This window comes from Phascolarctos cinereus, unplaced genomic scaffold (assembly GCF_003287225.1).
Source record: "Phascolarctos cinereus isolate Bilbo 61053 unplaced genomic scaffold, phaCin_HiC Scaffold_1;HRSCAF=81, whole genome shotgun sequence".
Classification (NCBI taxonomy): Eukaryota; Metazoa; Chordata; class Mammalia; order Diprotodontia; family Phascolarctidae; genus Phascolarctos; species Phascolarctos cinereus.
Genome location: NW_027555514.1, coordinates 263,483,855 through 263,502,180, shown reverse-complemented (window position 1 = coordinate 263,502,180; position 18,326 = coordinate 263,483,855). Strand labels below are relative to the sequence as shown.

The 18,326-nt window shown below is 37.3% G+C and overlaps 1 protein-coding gene across 1 annotated transcript in view; it reads left to right on the top strand.

Annotated features, from left to right (window-relative positions):
- CEP83 (centrosomal protein 83) overlaps window positions 1–18,326 on the top strand; it is a 113,391-nt gene that overhangs the window by 37,395 nt on the left and 57,670 nt on the right. Inside the window, 2 exon segments of the mRNA XM_021006437.2 lie at window positions 8,794–9,067; window positions 12,454–12,604. Coding sequence (XP_020862096.1) covers window positions 8,895–9,067; window positions 12,454–12,604 — 324 coding nt within the window. The 5' untranslated portion in view covers window positions 8,794–8,894.

Sequence of the window (18,326 nt, the reverse complement as noted above, 5' to 3'; positions counted from 1 at the left end):
GCACCCTGAAAGGGGCGCAGGAGGCAGCATGTGCCAATGCCAAGCGAGTCAACTAAGACTACCACCTTGGATCTTGATGGAGACAGTCCCAGAGCCTTGGGAATGGCAGTGCTTCCAGTCCAGTGCCCTTGGCCATCATCCTGGGGAGCAGGCCCTGTGGAGATGTGTCCTGGTGACTGCTCATGCAGCCACAGCTGCTAGAGTCCTGGAAAGGAAAGTCCTTGCTGCCAGAGTGCTTGGCTCTGTCAGAGAGCTTAACATCAGAAAGTGATAGGATTTTATCAGTGGAAAGGACATTAAAGAAGAGGCATTTCCATCTGACTTGTAGCTGAAGACTTCTCTAAGTGTTGTCCAAGATGTGTACAGCTCTTAGAGGGCAGAGCTTGTCTTCCCTTATTTGTATCCTCAGAGCTTAGCAAGGTGTTTTACATATAGCAGGCCCTTAATAAATGCTTGGTTCTCTCACTCATTCTTCCTCCACAGTAGGTCTCCCAGCATTCACCTTCCTTCACTTGCTCCCAAGTGCATGCCCCCTGCACCTCTAGTCTGGACTACTGCCATAGCATCCTAATTGATCTCCTTGTCTTTCCAGTCTATCATTTCAGACAACTGCCAAAGTGGTACTCCTAAAAACACAGAACTGACCATGTCATTCCCCTACTCAGTATACTCCAGTGACCTTATTTATGGCCTTTAGGACACTTACAACACTTCACAGCTGATCCAACCTGCCTTTCCAGGCTTATCGCACCTTGAGTTCCTTCCTGAAGTCTGCTGTTCAGCCAAACTAGCCTTCTTGCTATTCCTCATACCTGACACTGTCTTCCATCTCCATGCCTTTTACCTGGCTGTCTCCCATGCTTGGAATGTACTCCCCTATTTCCACCTCTTAGAATCACTTTTTGCCTTCAAAATTTAATTCAAGTGCTGCTGCCCCCTGTAGTGAGCTTTTGCTAATCCCCCCAGCTGCTAGTGCTTCCCACACTCCTTCTCCAGTTACCTAGTATTTTATATATGTGATATTCTTAAAGCGTAAGACTAACTATGTCACTTCCCTGCTCAACAAACTCCACTGATTCCTTGTTGCCTTTAGAGTCTGGTACAGACTCTTTTGGAGCCAGGAGAAGAGACTTGAAGTGCCACCTAAATTAGATTGGTGGCAATAGGAATGGAAAGGAAGGTTCCATTGGGTGGAGGGCAAGGGGAGTCAGAAAATGGCAAAAGTGATTACAAGGTGGTGACCTTGAGTGATTGGGTGAGTACAGGAACGATTAGAAGGAATAGAGATGTAACAAAGAGGACCTTAGTTGGAGTAAAAAAAAAATTTTAGATACATTTAAGTTTCAGATAATAGAATGTTGTACAAGTCCAGCAAGCAGGTTGAGATTCTAGATTGAAGTATGGTAAAGAGATTTGGCTGAACTACTTTTCTTTTCTGTTTGAAATTTAATTTATATATTGATAGTTATATCACCATCATTTCCAAATATATTCTTTCTCCCTCTCCTGCCCAGTGAACAAACAGAAAGAAAAAAAGACTAGAGGAAACTAGTCAATACATCAGCTGAATCTGACAGGACAAACAGTGTTCTGTGGTCTTCTTAGTCCCTCACCTTTCTTTGGGACCACCCTTGGTCATTATAATTATAGTATTCGTTTTGTTTTGTTTTGATTTGTTCCCCGCCAATTTTTGTTGTAGTCATTGTGTATCATTGTTTTCCTGCTTCTGATTACTTCATTTTTCATCAGTTTGTATAAGTCTCCCTATTGTTCTCTGAATTCTTCATATTTATAATTTCTTATAATAACTTACAATTACCATCCATTACATCACGTACATTTTTTCAGCCTGTCCCCAAATCAGTGGACATGTACTTTTGCTTCTAGTTTTTTGCTACTACACAAAACTGCTACCCAAAATATTTGGGTGTATATTGGGCTTTTCCCCCCAAATTTTTTCCTGTCTTGTGGGTATAATCCTAATGATGGGATCACTGGGTCAGAGAGTGTGGACATTTTATTCACTTTGTAGATTCCAGATTGCTTTCCATAGTGGTTGTACCACTTGAAAATGCTGCCATTTCTACAACTCTTCCAGCATTGCTTATCCTATTTTTTTGTCTTTGCCAGTTCACTAGGTCTGAGGTGAAACCTCAGGTGTATTTTGTTATGCATTTCTTCTCTTTGTGCTGGGGAGCATTCTTTAATATAGTTGCTAATACTTTTCCATTCTTCCGAGGGAAAATCTCATTTAAAAAATTTTTTAGGCTGTTAGATTTGAAAATGAGCATTCATTTAGTTTACACAACTTGAAGCCTTCAACTTGATATTTTTGTGGTGATTAGAACATTTTATCTTACATAATAATGGCACCTTCTGGTGCCATTACACATACTCTGTGTGGCTTTCTCAGAGGAAGAAAAGTAAAGTCTTAAGGTCATTCCTTAGATACAGGAGAAATTGGCTGTGATGTGGGAAAGAGGATGGGTATGAGTGTCGATTGTGGTGGTGTGGAGTGTTGATGGCAGAGAAAGACATTCAGAAATTGATAAAGCAGTTGTGGTAGACAAAGGATACAGCCACAAAGACACTGTGTTTCATAAATTCAGACTAGATGGGTAAAGGTAACGTGTAACTCTCTCCTTACCCCACCCCACCTCCAGTTAAGTCTATTGGATTTTTTCTACCCCATGAGAACAACTTCTGTTTCTATTGTAATCAATGGAAAAACTGCTCAAAGATTAATTTATAGCTATCTTTGCTAGGATATCTATTTTGTGGGAAAAGATACCCCGTTCATTTTGACTATTACATTTCAGTGATGAGATTTACATAAATCTCTGGGGTTTAATGGTCATAAAGCATAGATTTTCTTCGTCTAAGTTAGGCCTTTAACTTACTAAAATGAATAAAGTCTGTGATGCCTTCTCATCAGCATTTGTTTAAAAATAATGAAGCAGCTTCATTTGAGAGATTTCCGTCTCTTAAAAATTACTTTGGACCCGGGAGCAAAATTAAAATTACAGGCAGGTTTTATGATTTATCTCAGTAATTGGGTGATAAATGTATGCAGTAGAAAAGACAATATTGATATGCCAGGTATTCAAAAGATACATTTGAAAAGGTTAGATCCTGATACAAGTTTAACATGAGAGCAAGGAGTAAAGTGGCCTTAAAGGACTTGGTTTTTTTCAGACTCCATTAAAATACAATTTTACAGGAAACTAAAGTAAGTCCAGTTTAGTTTAAAAGCTTTCTTCTATAACGTACTGATATTGAGCTCATTTTTCAGAACATACATATTTTAGATAGGATGGAGGAATTTCATTGTTGGATAGGCTAAAGATACTCTCTTTTAGGAAACAAAAAGATGGCTTAGGATAAATCTGTTACTAAGGGAGATTGGTGTCTGGAAAAATGTTTAATGGATTAAAGAAAGACTAATGAAATTTTAATTGAACATCTTCAATTTTTAAGATCTTTCTCTTTAATTTTTCACAGCAAAGGGTTCTTTTTTCCATTTTTACTTTCTGAAAAACAATTTTACCTATAGAGTATAAAATAATCTACATTTATATAACTTTGTTTTATAAAGAAACCAATTATAAGTGTTTTTAATGTCATTTCTTCCCTTGTAAATAAGATTTCTTCTATTATTTATGACCTAGGAAACTTTGGAAAAGTCTGTTCTCTTCTCGGAGCTTTTGTTTCTGTGATTTGGGGATAATACTATTTGCATTGAGAGGCAAAGGCAGTGGATCATGATAAAAGACCAGCTGTGGAGTTAGATTCTGGCTTCAGTTCCTGCCTCTGACATTATGTTGTACTTTTTGGTTTTGGTTTTATGAGGCAGTTGGTGGTTAAGTGACTTGCCCAGGGTCACACAGCTGGTAAGTGTCAGGTGTCTGATCTGAGACTGGATTTGAACTCAGGTCTTCCTGACTCGAGGGCTGGTGTTCTACCCACTGCACCACCTAGCTGCCCCTCCTCTGGCACATTATGAACATATATCACCCAGGCACCTAACTTAGATGGTCAGTGCCTTGGGCAGCTCTAACTCTCTAAGACTATTCATTAACGGGGGAGTTTTCATGCAAGTCATCCATGCCTGCCCATCTTGTTGACTCTTGACACATCTTCCCAAAAGTTTGCCTGATGGGGTCCACCCAACCTGCTGGCAGTCTTCCTCTTTCTCTGATATTTTGTGGGCCCAGTGGAGCACCCTGTTGATCCACTTGTCATTCCTTACCCTTACTAGCTCTGGGCTTAGGTCGTTGTGCCTGTCCTAGACACGTGCACCGTCAGACAGACTCAATAAGCTGTCCATTCAGGTACATGATGAAATATGGGCAAATGTGGACAAAATCTGGGTAAATGGTAAACATGGACATTCTTTATCTATTTAGGCTTGCTTGTGTGGATGGACAGGCCAGCTCTTCTGAGTAATTCTAGATCTCTTCCAGGATGCAGTGCAATGTCTTGGTTCTTGATGTAGTCAGTACGGTGTCATCTGCAAAAAGCAGCTTCTGTAGGCTCTTGCTGTCCACAGGGAATCCCTCTTTTTAAGGAATTCTAAATGATCTCAACATACAGATGGGGAGATACCTTCTAAAAAGAGCCTGTAAAGTGGCATTTTGTGCTGCCGTGTCCAATTTTTTATATTAGCAAACAGTAAATAAAATGGGAGCTTACATTTATTCTCTACATCTGTCAGTTGATTATCAAGTGGTAAAGATATAGTCCATTGTTGAATATGGTTTGTGAAAGCATGCTCATTCCCTGCTAATACCCTTGTTGAGGATGAGCTCAGTTGATGTATAGATGACTCAAGAAGATTTTATATAATGTAATGAGGACAAGCTAGAAGCATTTCCAGTAAGATTGGGGGTGAAACAAGGATGTCCATTATCACCACTGTTGTTCAGTATCATACTGGAAATGTTAGCTTTAACAATAAGAGAAAAAAAAGAAATTGAAGGTATTAGAATAGGCAAAGAAGAAACAAAGCTATCACTCTTTGCAGATGATATGATGATATACTCAGAGAATCCTAGAAAATCAAGTAAAAAATATTTCTATATATTACCAACAAATCCCAACCACAATAGATTCCATTTAAAGTTACTGTAGACATAAAATATTTAAGAGTTTGCCTACCGAAACAAATCCAGGAACTGTATGAACACAGTTACAAAACACTTTCCGCACAAATACAGTCAGATCTAAATAATTGGAAGAACATCAGTTGCTCCTGGATAGGTTGAGCTAATATAATAAAAATGACAGTTCTGCCTAAACTAATTTACTTATTCAATGCCATACCAATCAAACTACCAAAAATTATTTTATAGAGTTAGAAAAAATAATAACAAGATTTCATTTGGAAGAACAAAGTTCCCGAATATCAAGGGAGCTAATGAGAAGAAGTGCAGGGGAAGGTGGCCTAGCCATTCCAGATCTTAAATTGTATTATAAAACAGCAATCATCAAAACTGCTTGGTACTGGCTAAGAAATAGAGTGGTGGATCAGTGGAATAGGTTAAGTATGCAAGACACAGTCAATGACTATAGTAATCTATTATTCGATAAACCCAAAGACCCCAGCTTCTGGTGTAAGAACTCACTCTTTGACAAAGACTGCTGGGAAAACTGGAAAAGAGTATGGCAGAAACTAGGCATAGACCAAAATCTCACACCATATACCAAAATAAAGTCAAAATAGGTTCATGATTTAGATATAAAGGCTGATACTGTAAGCAAACTAGGAGAGCAGATAATAGTTTACCTATTATATTTATGGAGAATGGAAGAATTCATGACCAAACAGGAGATAGTAAACATTATAAAATGCAAAATGGGTAACTTTGATTGCATTAAATTGAAAAGTTTTAGCACAAATAAAGCCAATGCAACCAAGATTAGAAGGAAAATAGAAAATTGGAAAAGAATTTTTGCAACCAGTCTCTGATGAGGGACTTATTTCTAAAATATATAGAAAATTAAGTCAAATTTATAAGAATACAAGTCATTCCCCAATTGATAAATGGTCAGATGATATGAACAGGCAGTTCTCAAATGAAGAAATTAAAGCCATCTGTAGTCATATGAAAAAATGCTTTAAATCACTTTTGATTAGAGAAATGCAAATCAAAACAACTCTGAGGTACCACATCACACTTATCAGATTGGCCAACGTGACAAAAGAGGAAAATGATAAATGTTGGAGAAGATGTGGGAAAATTGAACACTAATGCATTGTTAGTGGAGTTGTGAAATGATTTAACCATTTTGGAGAGCAATTTGGAACTGTGCACAAAGGGCTATAAAAATATGCATACTCTTTTGACCCAGCAATAGGACTTCTAGGTCTACATCCCAAAGAGATCATGCAAATGGGAAAAGGACCCACATATACAAAAATATTTATAGCAGCTCCTTTTGTGGTGGCAAAGAATTGAGAGGATGCCTATCAATTGGGGAATGGCTAAACAAGTTGTGGTATGTGAATGTAATGGAATATTATTGTGCTATAAGAAATGATGAACAGGCTGACTTCAGAAAAACCTGGAAAGACTTGTATGGTCTGATGCTGAGTGAAGTGAGCAGAACCAGGAGAATGTTGTACACAGTAACAGCCACGTTGTGCCATGATTAATTTTGATAAACTTAACCCTTCTTAGCAATACAAAGATCTAAGACATCTCCAAAGGCCTCATGATGGAAAATGTCATCCACATATGAAGAAAGAACTATGGAGTTTGAATGCAGATGGAAGCATATTATTTGCTATTGTTTTCTTCTCTTGTGTTTTGTTTCCTCTTTCTAGTGATTTCTGCTATTGGTTTTAATTCTTACTTACAACATCACCAATGTGAAAATATGTGTAATAGGAATGTATATGTGTAGCCTGTATCAGATTGCGTGCCGTTTTGGGAGGGAGGGAGAGGGAGAAAAAGTTAAAACTCAAAAGCCTATGGAAGTGATTGTTGATAATTCAAAATAAATTAATTTTTAAAAAAGATTTTATATAGGGGCACAGTGGATAGAGCACTGGCCCTGAAGTCAGAAGGATCTGAGTTCAAATCCTACCTCAGACCAAACACTTGACACTTACTAGCTGTGTGACCCTGGGCAAGTCACTTAACCCCAATTGCCTAAAAGCAAAAAAAAAAAAAAAGATTTTATATAAATGGTAGAGTAGGCATTACGTCAGTTGTTGATTTTTTTCTTTGGTGCCCCCCCCCTTTTTTAGAACTATAGTCCAAGAATTTTGTCATGTCCTTGATATCTTTCCCTCCTATGGATCTCTTGTAAATTGGTTCTTCCATGCCCTCATAATTGTACCACCTTAGCACAGCTCTCCTTTGTAAATACCAATTGCTTTTTCACATCTTTGTTCTCTTCTCTGTAGTGCCATTTCTACGTTGTCTATAAGCACTTCAGTGACTGTCATGTAGGTTCAAAGTATGGTGGGCCTGCTACCTTTGATGGGAGAAACAATTTATTGTAATGATTTCGTCACATTTTTCCATTTTTCTTCTGTTTGTAGTTTTTTCTGTTTTTTATCTTTGAACACCTTTGGGCTGAATTAGCTGAATTTGGATACTTCGTCAAGCTTTCTTTAGACTAGCTTTACTCACCACTGCTTTTTTCTTTATCAAATGATAGTAAGAGTTGTCCATCATCCTACTTCCTCAGTTTCCTTCATTTCTATTCTGATCCAGTGTTGCCTTTGGAGCCTTCTCTCTCTGTTTGACAAATTAGTTAAATGTTTGCTGATTAAGGTGTTGTCTGGACTCTTTTAGTCTCCTTGTTGTAGCAGTCAAAATGCATTGATTTAACTGCTGGATGAAATTTGTATAGTTGATATCAATGTGATTTCTGTTGCATCGTATTAATATCTAGTGCTCGGTTGTATTAATGAAAACTTGACAACTGTAATAAGTAAAATAATTTAAATTTTAATCACCCACCTTAGTTATACAGAAATTATTTGTCTGTTCTTACAAAAAATTAATAGAATCCCAGCTGACCGAAATGGTTTTCAGATGCATTTCAGAAGATTTTCAGTTTGCTGATACTTGTTTTTTTGTAATGTGAAAAGCAAAATTTACAATGTTATATATGAAAAAGAAGAAATTATTACAAAAATCCTTATTTTGAAAGAGATTCTATTTTCAAATGGTACTGAAAAGTTAATATTTAAATTCAGGGACTGTTAGCGTGTTTGGATAAAAATAAGCTTTTCATCTCTGTTTATAAGTGGTGCTGACTATTTAAACTAAAAATTATACAATTACACATGACTTTGCTGAAAGTTATTTTCACCTTTTCATTTTGATGTAATGTTTGTTTTTAAAAGAAAAAGTGATCTTTTATCTTTTGAAAATTATAAATATAATGCCTTAAATTTTGAAACATTGACTATATGTAAGAAATAAAAAATCTCCCCCCCAAAAAAGAGAAGAAATAGAACTCTCAATTGTGCACCCAGAAAGTCCTCCTTTGTGAGAAGTCCCCCTTTTTTATACTTGGTGGTCTTAAATTATACCTATTAAATTATATTACTATAAGAAAGGGATATGTATGTTTTAATATCACCTTATCTTCCTTCATATTTTGGGCATACTTTCTTTTGAATAGAGACATTAACAGTTTATTTCAAGTATATAAATGATAAGAAAGAAGAGGTGGAGGATAATTATATGGAAAGAAGAGTGATAAAGTAACTTGTGTAATACTGAAAACACTTTGAATGAGCTGAACACTAATTAAGTGTATATGTCTGTGCAGGTATCATTTGGCCACCTGGGATTCTGTGAAAGAGAGAAGGTGGTAGAAAATACTTCTGGAAAGAATACTGAAAGTGGTAGGCTGAGCCAAATTGTTTGTACATGGTTGTCAGCACGCTAACCAAGATGGATGCTTTTGCCAACATTTTTCCTCCTGGAGGAGCTACTGGGCTGACGAGTTCACAATCAGAGTTCCAAAAAATGTTAATTGATGAAAAATTGCGATGTGAACATCACAAAACTAATTACCAGACTTTGAAAGCTGAGCACACAAGGTAAATTACTTTTAATCCCCCCCCCTTTAATCTAAGTATTAAAAGTGGTTGCTAGAAGTTAATATTATTTTGTTGAAGATTAATATTTGTTCTGGAACTAATAGTAAAATTCTTTTACTTTCTAGAATAAGATATTTAGGTTTATTTTATTTTTAGTACTATCCTTTGTCTTTATGTCACATACATTTTCAGACATACCGCCCCAACCTGCCCCCCTTCCCCTTTATCCCATCAGACCAACCCTTATAACAAAGATTTGAAAAAAGAGAGAAAGAAGCAGGTCAGCAAAACTGACCACACTTTGACTATGTCTTATATTGTCTATAAAAATATACACTATTCCAAACCGTTAGTCACCCACCTTAGTTGAAAGGAAGGGGATTCATTTTTTTCAACTCTTCTTTTGAGCTAAGCTTGTACATTATAATCCTACAGCATTTAGTTGTTTTTATTCTTTCCATTTACATTGTTATAGTGCATATCTTCCTGGCTCTACTCACTTCACTCTGCATTGGTTTCTAGATGTCTTCCTGGGTTTTTCTGAATTCTTCACATTCATAGTTTCTGATGGCATGGTAATTACATTTATGTACCATGATTTGGCGGTTCCCTGGTCGATAGGTATTTACTTTGTTTCCATTTCTTTGCTACTACAAAAAGAGCTATAATTAATATTGTAGTGTCTATGGGATTGTTATCTCAGTTTTGAAAAAGATGGTACAGACATTTTGGTCACTTTCTTAGCATAATTCCAAATCGTTTTCTAGACTGATGAGACCAGTTTGTAGCTCCATCAGCTGTGTAGTAGTGTCCCTGTCTTTCCATTAGCACTTCTAGCACTGACTGTTTCCTTTGTCAGCTTTGCCAATTTGCCAGGTGGGCAGTAAACCTTTAAGATCCATTTTGATTTGCATTTTTCTAAATGGTAAGTGATTTGGTGGGGTCTTATGCAATCATTAAACATTTGCAATTCTTCTTTTAGTAGCTGTGAGTTCTCAGATTTTGACCGCTTATCCACTGGGGAATGGCTCTTGGCTTTCCATATTTCTGTTAATGCTGTATATATATATCTTGGATATCAGACCCCAGAGATATTTGATGCAGATTTTTTTTTCCTCACTTGAGTATTTTCTTCCTTATTCTTAGGTTAAGGTTTTTGGAAAGTTGTTTTGGGTTTGTTAAATAATGGCCCTTAACTATGTCTTTTACAAGATGATGTTTACTATGAAGATGTGTACTATCTTTTTTTTCTTTACTTTTTCTTGAAAAAAGTGAAGAAAAAATCTGTTTCAATACAGGTAATAATAATTACTTTCTTGAAGTGAATTTGCTTTAGAAATAATTATGGGGTTAGAAATTAAGTCAAACTGGATCAGTGGAATAGGTTAGGTACACAAGACAGAATAGTCAATGACTATAGTAATCTACTGTTTGATAAACCCGAAGACTCCAGCTTCTGGGATAAGAACTCACTATTTGACAAAAACTTCTGGGAAAACTGGAAAACTGTATGGTATAAACTAGGCATAGACCAACATCTTATACCATATACCAAAATAAAATCAAAATGGGTACGCGATTTAGACATAAAGGGTAAAACTATAAGCAGATTAAGAGAGCAAGGAATCATTTACCTGTCAGCTTTATGGAGAATAGAAGAATTTATGAGCAAACAAGAGACAGAGAACGTTATGAAATGCAAAATGGATAATTTTGATTACATTAAATTGAAAAGTTTTTGCACAAAGCCAATGCAGCCAAGATTAGAAGGGAAGCAGAAAGCTGGGAAACCGTTTTTACAGTCAGTGTCTCTGATAAAGGCTTCATTTCTAAAATATATAGAGAACTAAGTCAAATTTATAAGAATACAAGTCATTCCCCAATTGACAAATGGTCAAAGAATATGAATAGGCAGTTTTCAGATAAAGAAATTAAAGCCATCTATAGTCATATGAAAAAATGCCCTAAATCACTACTGATTAGAGAAATGCAAATGAAAACAACTCTGAGGTACCACTCACAACTATCAGGTTGGCCAACATGACAAAAGAGGAAAATGATAAATGTTGGAGAAGATGTGGAAAAATTGGGACACTAATGTATTGTTGGTGGAGTTATGAACTGATCCAGCCATTCTGGAGAGCAATTTGGAACTATGCCCAAAGAGATCATAAAACCATAAGGACCTACAGGGCCACATGTGGCTTTGAGGCCACAGTTTCCCCAATTCTGACTAAGACAATTCGAAAAGACTTATGATGGAAAATGCTATCCACATCCAGAGAAAAAACAATGGAATCTGAATGCAGCTTGAAACATACTATTTGACCCTTTGACCTAACAGTACCACTACCAGGTCTGTATCCCAAGGAGATCATTAAAATGGGGAAAGGACCCACCTATACAAAAATATTTATAGCAGCCTTTTCTGTGGTGGCAAAGAATTGGAAATTGAGGGCATGCCCATCAGCTTGGGAATGGCTGAACAAGTCGTGGTATATGAATGTAAAGGAATACTGTTCCATAAGAAATGATGAGCAGGTGGATTTCAGAAAAACCTGGAAGGACTTGAATAAACTGATGCTGAGTGAAGTGAGCAGAACCAGGAGAACGTTGTACACAGTAACAGCCACATTTGTGATGATTGACTTTGTTAAACTTAGCTCTTCTGAGCAATACAGTTGTCACAGGGATAGGGAACCTGCAGCCTCCAGGCCACATGTGGCCTTCTAGCTCCTTGGGTGCAGCCTTTTGACTGAGTCCAAGTTTTACAGAACAAATCCTTTTATCAAGGGGATTTGTTCTGTGAAGTTTGGATTCAGTCAAAGGGCTGTACTTAAGGACCTGCAGGGCCGCACATGGCCTTGAGGTCCCAGGTTCTGCAATCCTGACTAAGACAAGTCCAAAACACTCGTGATGGAAAATGCTACCCATATCCAGAGAACGAATTATGGAATCTGAATGCAGATTGAAGCATACTATTTGCTCTTTTTAAAATTTTTTTGTTTTCCTTCCTCGTGGTTTTTCCCTTTTATTCTGATTCTTCTTTCACAATATAACTAATGTGGAAATATGTTTATATGATCATACATGTATAGCCTATATCAGATTGCATATTGTCTTGGGGAGGGGAAGGAGGGGGAAAGATTTAGAACTCAAAATCTTATAAAAGTGAATGTTGAAAACTAAAAATAAATTAATTAAAAATAAAAAAGAAATTAAGTGAAACACAATAAAGAAAAAAATAGTTACCAGTTTAATGACTATTTCCTTTTTATCATTTTCATCTGTAATGTTGGTTTGGCTTAACATAAAACAATGCCATTGGAAAGCCAGTTACTTAACATTGACTCCCAAGTGTTTTCTCCTCCCTTTAAAAAAATCAGGTTACAGGATGAGTACATAAAGTCACAAAGTGAGCTCAAGCGACTCTTAAATGAAAAACTATCTCATCAGGAAAAATTTCAGCTGCTTCTTGCTGAACTAAGAGGGGAATTAGTAGAGAAGACTAAAGATTTAGAGGAATTGAAATTACAGGTGAGAAAAAACACATTTGAGATATCTGCTACAAATAGTTAATTTTTTCCTAAAAAGCAAAATGGTATATAAAAGTAGCATACATGCAATAGCTATGCAAATGTAATAATCTGTTTAAATTTTTTTTCATGGTATAATGGGTCTTGATTCTGCACTTGATTCACTTATACCTCTTTAGGCGGTGTAACTGAGACTTTAAAAAAATATTCTCCAAAATCATAGTTATAATATGAGGATGGTTATCAAATTAATATATTTTGTGAGTTACTCTCATGTAACTTGTTTCTTATTTGCCCAAACTTCTCAGGAGATGATGTGTGGCCAGTCAGTTGTTCTTTAATGTCAGGAAGACCTGTCTGTAAATCCTGTTAGTTACCTTTGTGACTATGGGCATCCCTCTCCCTCTGGTAGCTCTCATGAGGCTGCAAGTTACAAAATGACTTGTTCATGTGCATTTGTGGAAGGAGCTTCACCGGGCCTTCTCTGCATTTGTGAAATTACAGGTTTTTGCTAAAACAAAAACAAAATCCTCCCAAATGCAGAGAACAGCTGGTATGAATTAGTGAAAATTCTGAAGTATAAGTATTATGAAATAAATGAAGTTTTATTATTTTCTACTTGTAGATTAAGGGGAGCCAGGCAGAAAAAGATGAGCAAGTAGTTATCCTTTTGGGAACTACTTTAATGAATATATAAGAATAATTTATAATTTGTGTACAGATGATATACTAACTACTTTTCAAAAATTTTTGGAGACAATTGCTCTTTCTCTTCTATACTGTTCCTTTTTATAGCTTGTTTATATTATTTGTCTAGAAAATCTTTATTGTCATGTAAAGGGTAAACTATAGTGAGATCTTGTCTAAATTAGTATAAATGTCAAATTAGTGAGTCTATATTTTATTATACCTATTTAGTAGGACTACACCTATGCAGTTGAAACCTCAACTCTTTGCAGTTCAGTTCAACAATTTATGTGTATTGTATTGAATTGAATTTATTAAATTCTATCCATAAACAAATTACCTTTATATCCTTGATATTTTCAACTTTCCGTTTAAGTCAGTCCTCCCTTTAATAGAACCTGTCTTTCTTGAGGTTACCACCTCCATTACAACGTTCCACTGAAGGCCACTTCCCTGGACTAAGGAGAAACAGAGGGAGGAGTCGGCATATTCCTTCTTGTACCTCTTGATGATTGCAGATTATTTCTGTGTAACCTATATTCTCCTTAATAGCCATTTCTGTTTTGAAGTACTGATGTCTGTTCCTGCTGCCTTTTTTATGTCCTCATTGCTGACCTGTCTCATCTCTCTTTCTCTATAATGTTAGCACCTGGACTACAGTCTTTCCTTTCATCCTATCCCATAATCATCCTAGACTTGGAATTAGGAAGACCTGAGTTTGAACCAGACATAAATTCTTACTAGGTGTGGGACTCTTGGCAAGTCACTTAACCTTTTTTAGGCCTCAGTTTGCTCATCTGTAAAATGAGGATAAGAGCACTTATAGGATTGTAATGACCATCTTAAAGTGTTATATAAATATGAACTATTAATATCATAATTCAACATGTATTTTATAAGCATGTATTATGTGCCAGGCTCTGGGAAGATTCAGACACATAAATAAAATAGGTCCTGTACTCAAGGAGCTTCTGTTCTGTAGTACAGACAACACAGATACATGGAAATATATAAAAATACAGGGATCATCCTAGTCCCTATGCAATATGTATGCTTGTTTAATATAAAGGGATTGGAGCAGGAGTGCTAACAGCTGAGTGGATCAGGAAAATGAATGAAGAACCCGAGTTGTGCTTTGTCAGTCATCATGCATTTGATTAAATGTTTACTGTGCGTAAAGATCTGGGGATTCAAATAAAGGTAAAAAATAGTTCTTGCTCTTAAGCTCAAGGTCTAGTGGGTGAGACAACATTGAAACAAAAATGTACAGACAAGATACATCCAGGATAAATTAGAAATAATTAACAGAGGGAAGACATTAGTGTTAGGTCTTTTTGTAGAAGGTGGATTTTTAACTGTGACTTGAGAGAAGCCATGGAGGCCAATCATCAGATGAGGAGGGAGAGAATTCCAGGCATGGGGGACCAGAAGTGAAATTTTCCGTAGACAGTAAGCTAGTGTCACTGGAGTGCAGAGTACATGATGACCTGGCGAGGGTTTGGGGGTGGGGGGGTTAGGTTAGGAGAGGTACAGTGTAAAAAGATTGGAAAGGTTGGGAGGGAGCAGGTTATGAAGGGCTTCGAAGGCCAAACAGAAGAAGGGGATAGTGAGCCACTGGAGTTTATTGAATTACTTGAGGCAGGGAGAGCAACCAGAAAGCTGTTACAAGCTGTTAGGTGTTAGGTTAAGAGGACCTAAGCCAGGGTGACAGCAGTGTTGTAAGTGAGAAGGGGCCTAGTATGAGAGATGTCCCACAGATAAAATGGACAGAATTTGGTAACAGACTGGATATGGTGGGGTTGAGAGAGTGAGGAGAACACCTAGGTTGTGAGCCTAGATGACTGAGGACGGTGGAGCCCGCAGCAATAATAGGGAAGTTCAAAATAGGAAAGTTCTTTTGGGGGGAAATGACATGAGTTTAATTTGGGTGTGTTGAATTTAAGATGTCTACAAGACAGAAAATCCAGCATGTCCAATAGGAATTTAGAGATGAGAGTATGGAAGTAAGGGCTGGATAAGTAGGTTTGACATATCTCTGAGATAGCATAAAGATGATAATTGAGGAGCTTATGAGATCACCAAATGAAACAGTATTAAGGAAAAGAAGAAGAGGACCCTGGCCAGAGCCTTGGGGGACAATCACAATTATTGGACACAACCTGGATGAAGATCCAGCAAAGGAAAAGCAAAGGAGTGGGGGAGAAGTAGGAGAGACTAGTGTCATGAAAACCTAGAAGGAACAAGTGATTGACAGTGTCAGAGACTGCAGAGAGGTCAGGGACTACGAGTATTGAGAAAAAGCCATTGGGAACTTTGGAGAGAGCTGTTTCTGTTGAATGCTGAGGTCTGAGGCTACACTCCAGAAAGCTAAGAAGACAAAAGAAAATGGAGACACTTGTTTTTGACTATTGACTATGCCCTCTGAGAACCTGTACCCACAGTTCCTTAACTCTAATGATTTCCTTTTCTCATCCCGTGTCAGCCGTACATTGACTTGATCACACTTGGGATGTATCTCTAAGTTCTGAATTCCCTGCACTTAGACTAAAGCTACATTTCATCCTTATATTCACCCATCTCTGGATCTTTCTTCCAGGTTACTTCTCTTAGTAGATTTACTTTCCTCTACACTCAACATTGACTCCATAGTCTGTCACTTTAATACTTTACTAACCAGTGCCATCAAAGCCCTTGCCAGCTGATGGTCACTCTTCCTGACCAGCTAGTGCTTATCCATAGAAGGAGCAGTGACTCAAGACAGAGGACCTGGGTTCAAATGTTGCCACTGACAGTGTAATCAGACAATCTCTGGGCCTTAGTCTCTTTCCTTATCTCTAAAATGAGAGAGTTACAATATTTGACCTTAATATGCCTTCCTGCTCTAGATTTATGATTGTATGGTAAACTCAACACTCAGTTTTTCCATTCCTGTTCATAGGATGCCCAGTGTTACTCATGAAATTGAACTCTTTTCAACCACTTCAAATTTGGGTCTGTAACCTTGATTGGGTTCTCACAGCTCACTTCTCTTCTAAAGTTACTGATTCTTAAAATCATTCTTTTCTGTAGCTGTTGAAAATTCTTTTTCTCTCCCTTCCAACTCTCACCGGTTTTCCTGTTCCCTACTTTTGGTTTGGTCAGACATCAAAGACACCGAGGTCATCCATGGCATCATCCCTGGCCATTGCCAGTCATTTTGACTTTTGTCCTGCAACTGGACTTTGATGGAAGAGAGAGCGAGGCTGACAACTTTGTGCAGCTCTGCCTCACTTAAATCCAGTTCACACACATCCTATGATGTCATTGGTCCTCTTTGTAAACAAAGGGCCAACAAAAACAGAGCAACAGTAACCACGTCCTATTTGATTTCAGTTTTGCCATGTGTATTCAGACGTGTTCTGCCACTCTGTTCCTCCATTTCTCTAAACTGTTATACATCCTCATCCAGTCTTGCCTGCTTCTCTCTCTTCCCTGAAAGGGAAGCATTCCTAGTCTTTACTAAGGCTAATCCTTCTAACTTTGCTTGTGATCCCTTTCCTTCCTACTCTTTTAGCACCTTGCTCCATCAGTTTATTTTCTCTTTCCCGTGCGTATCCAGTCCCTTCATTGGCTCTTGTTTGTCTGCCTAAATACTTGCTTAGGTCTTCTCAATCTGGAAAACAAACAAACAAACAAACAAAATAACCTTTCCTTTGACTCTTCTATCCAATCTGACTATCATCTCATATCTCTCTTCACCTTTACTGCTAAACTTCTAGGAAGACTGTCTACACTCAGTGCCTCTACTCTCAACCTTTTACACTCTCTTCAGCTTGTTATAGTTTTGCTTCTCCCTGTCTTTCCCCTCCTGTCATATTTAACTCCTTGATTACCAAATCCAGAGACTCTTTTATTTTTCAATCACATATTGATTGTTTTTAAGATTTTATGCTATTGATTCCCCTTCCTTTTTGTTGGATATTTTTTATTTCTTTTTGTTAGAGATACCATATTTTTCTGGTTCACTTTCTACCTATCTCATTCTTCTTACTCCATCTTCTATGCTGATTTCACACCATCATTTTGACCTCTTATGGTGGTTGCTACCAAAAGTGTTGTCATTGGCCCTCTTCACTCTTTGTTCTTTTTCACTGTCATAGTTTTATCTACTACTTCTGTTCAGGTGAGTTGCAAATCTCCATGGTCAGAGCTAACCTCACTTAAGTGCTCCAGAGTTGCTTCTTCACATGCCAGTAAGAAGTCTTGCTGTGAATGTCTCACTATCACTTCAAAGTCACTGTGTCTGTAACGAAGCTTATTGTCCTTTCTCCTTAAACCTGTTCCATTTTCTGAGCTCAGTCTCAGGATGACACCATCATTTGAAACTTTGTGTTATCTTTGAATTGGCCCCTAATGCCCATGTTGTGCAATTTCTGGTTGGTTTTTCTCTTCTAATACTTTTCGTAGAACAATAGAGTTTAGAGCTGGAAGAGAATTTAGATGCCTTCCAATCCCATTCCCTTATTTTACAGACAAGAAACTGAAGCCCATAGAGATGAAGTGATTTCCCCAAATTCATACAAGTAGCAGAGACTTGATTTGAATCCTTGTCTTCTTGATTTCAAATCCAGTACTCTTTACACTGCTGCTTTTCAGAGTTACTTGTGTACTTTGCTTAGCTTTTCAGCTAGACCATAATCCTCTTGAAGGATGGAATTGTCTTGTAGCCAGTACCTACCCTTGTCCTGTTGGTATCTAGAGTAATCCTGTACTCATAGGCTCTCTGACCCCAAGACTGACACTTTTCTGTGGATGATTATAAACAGGTCAGGAATATCAGATTAAAATGGGACAAAAGGCTAGTACCTAGTTAAGTATTGAAGTACTTAATATGTATTTGTGAATGAATAAATGATGTCATTCTCAGTAGTAGTATTGAGAAGGGTGGGATTTTTCTCAATCAGTCAAGAAAATCAGCTTTTCTAGTTTGGTTGAAGTTACTGGTTTTGTCCAGGAGGCCAGGTTGCTGGTTATAACTGAATTTTCGTCAGAAAATA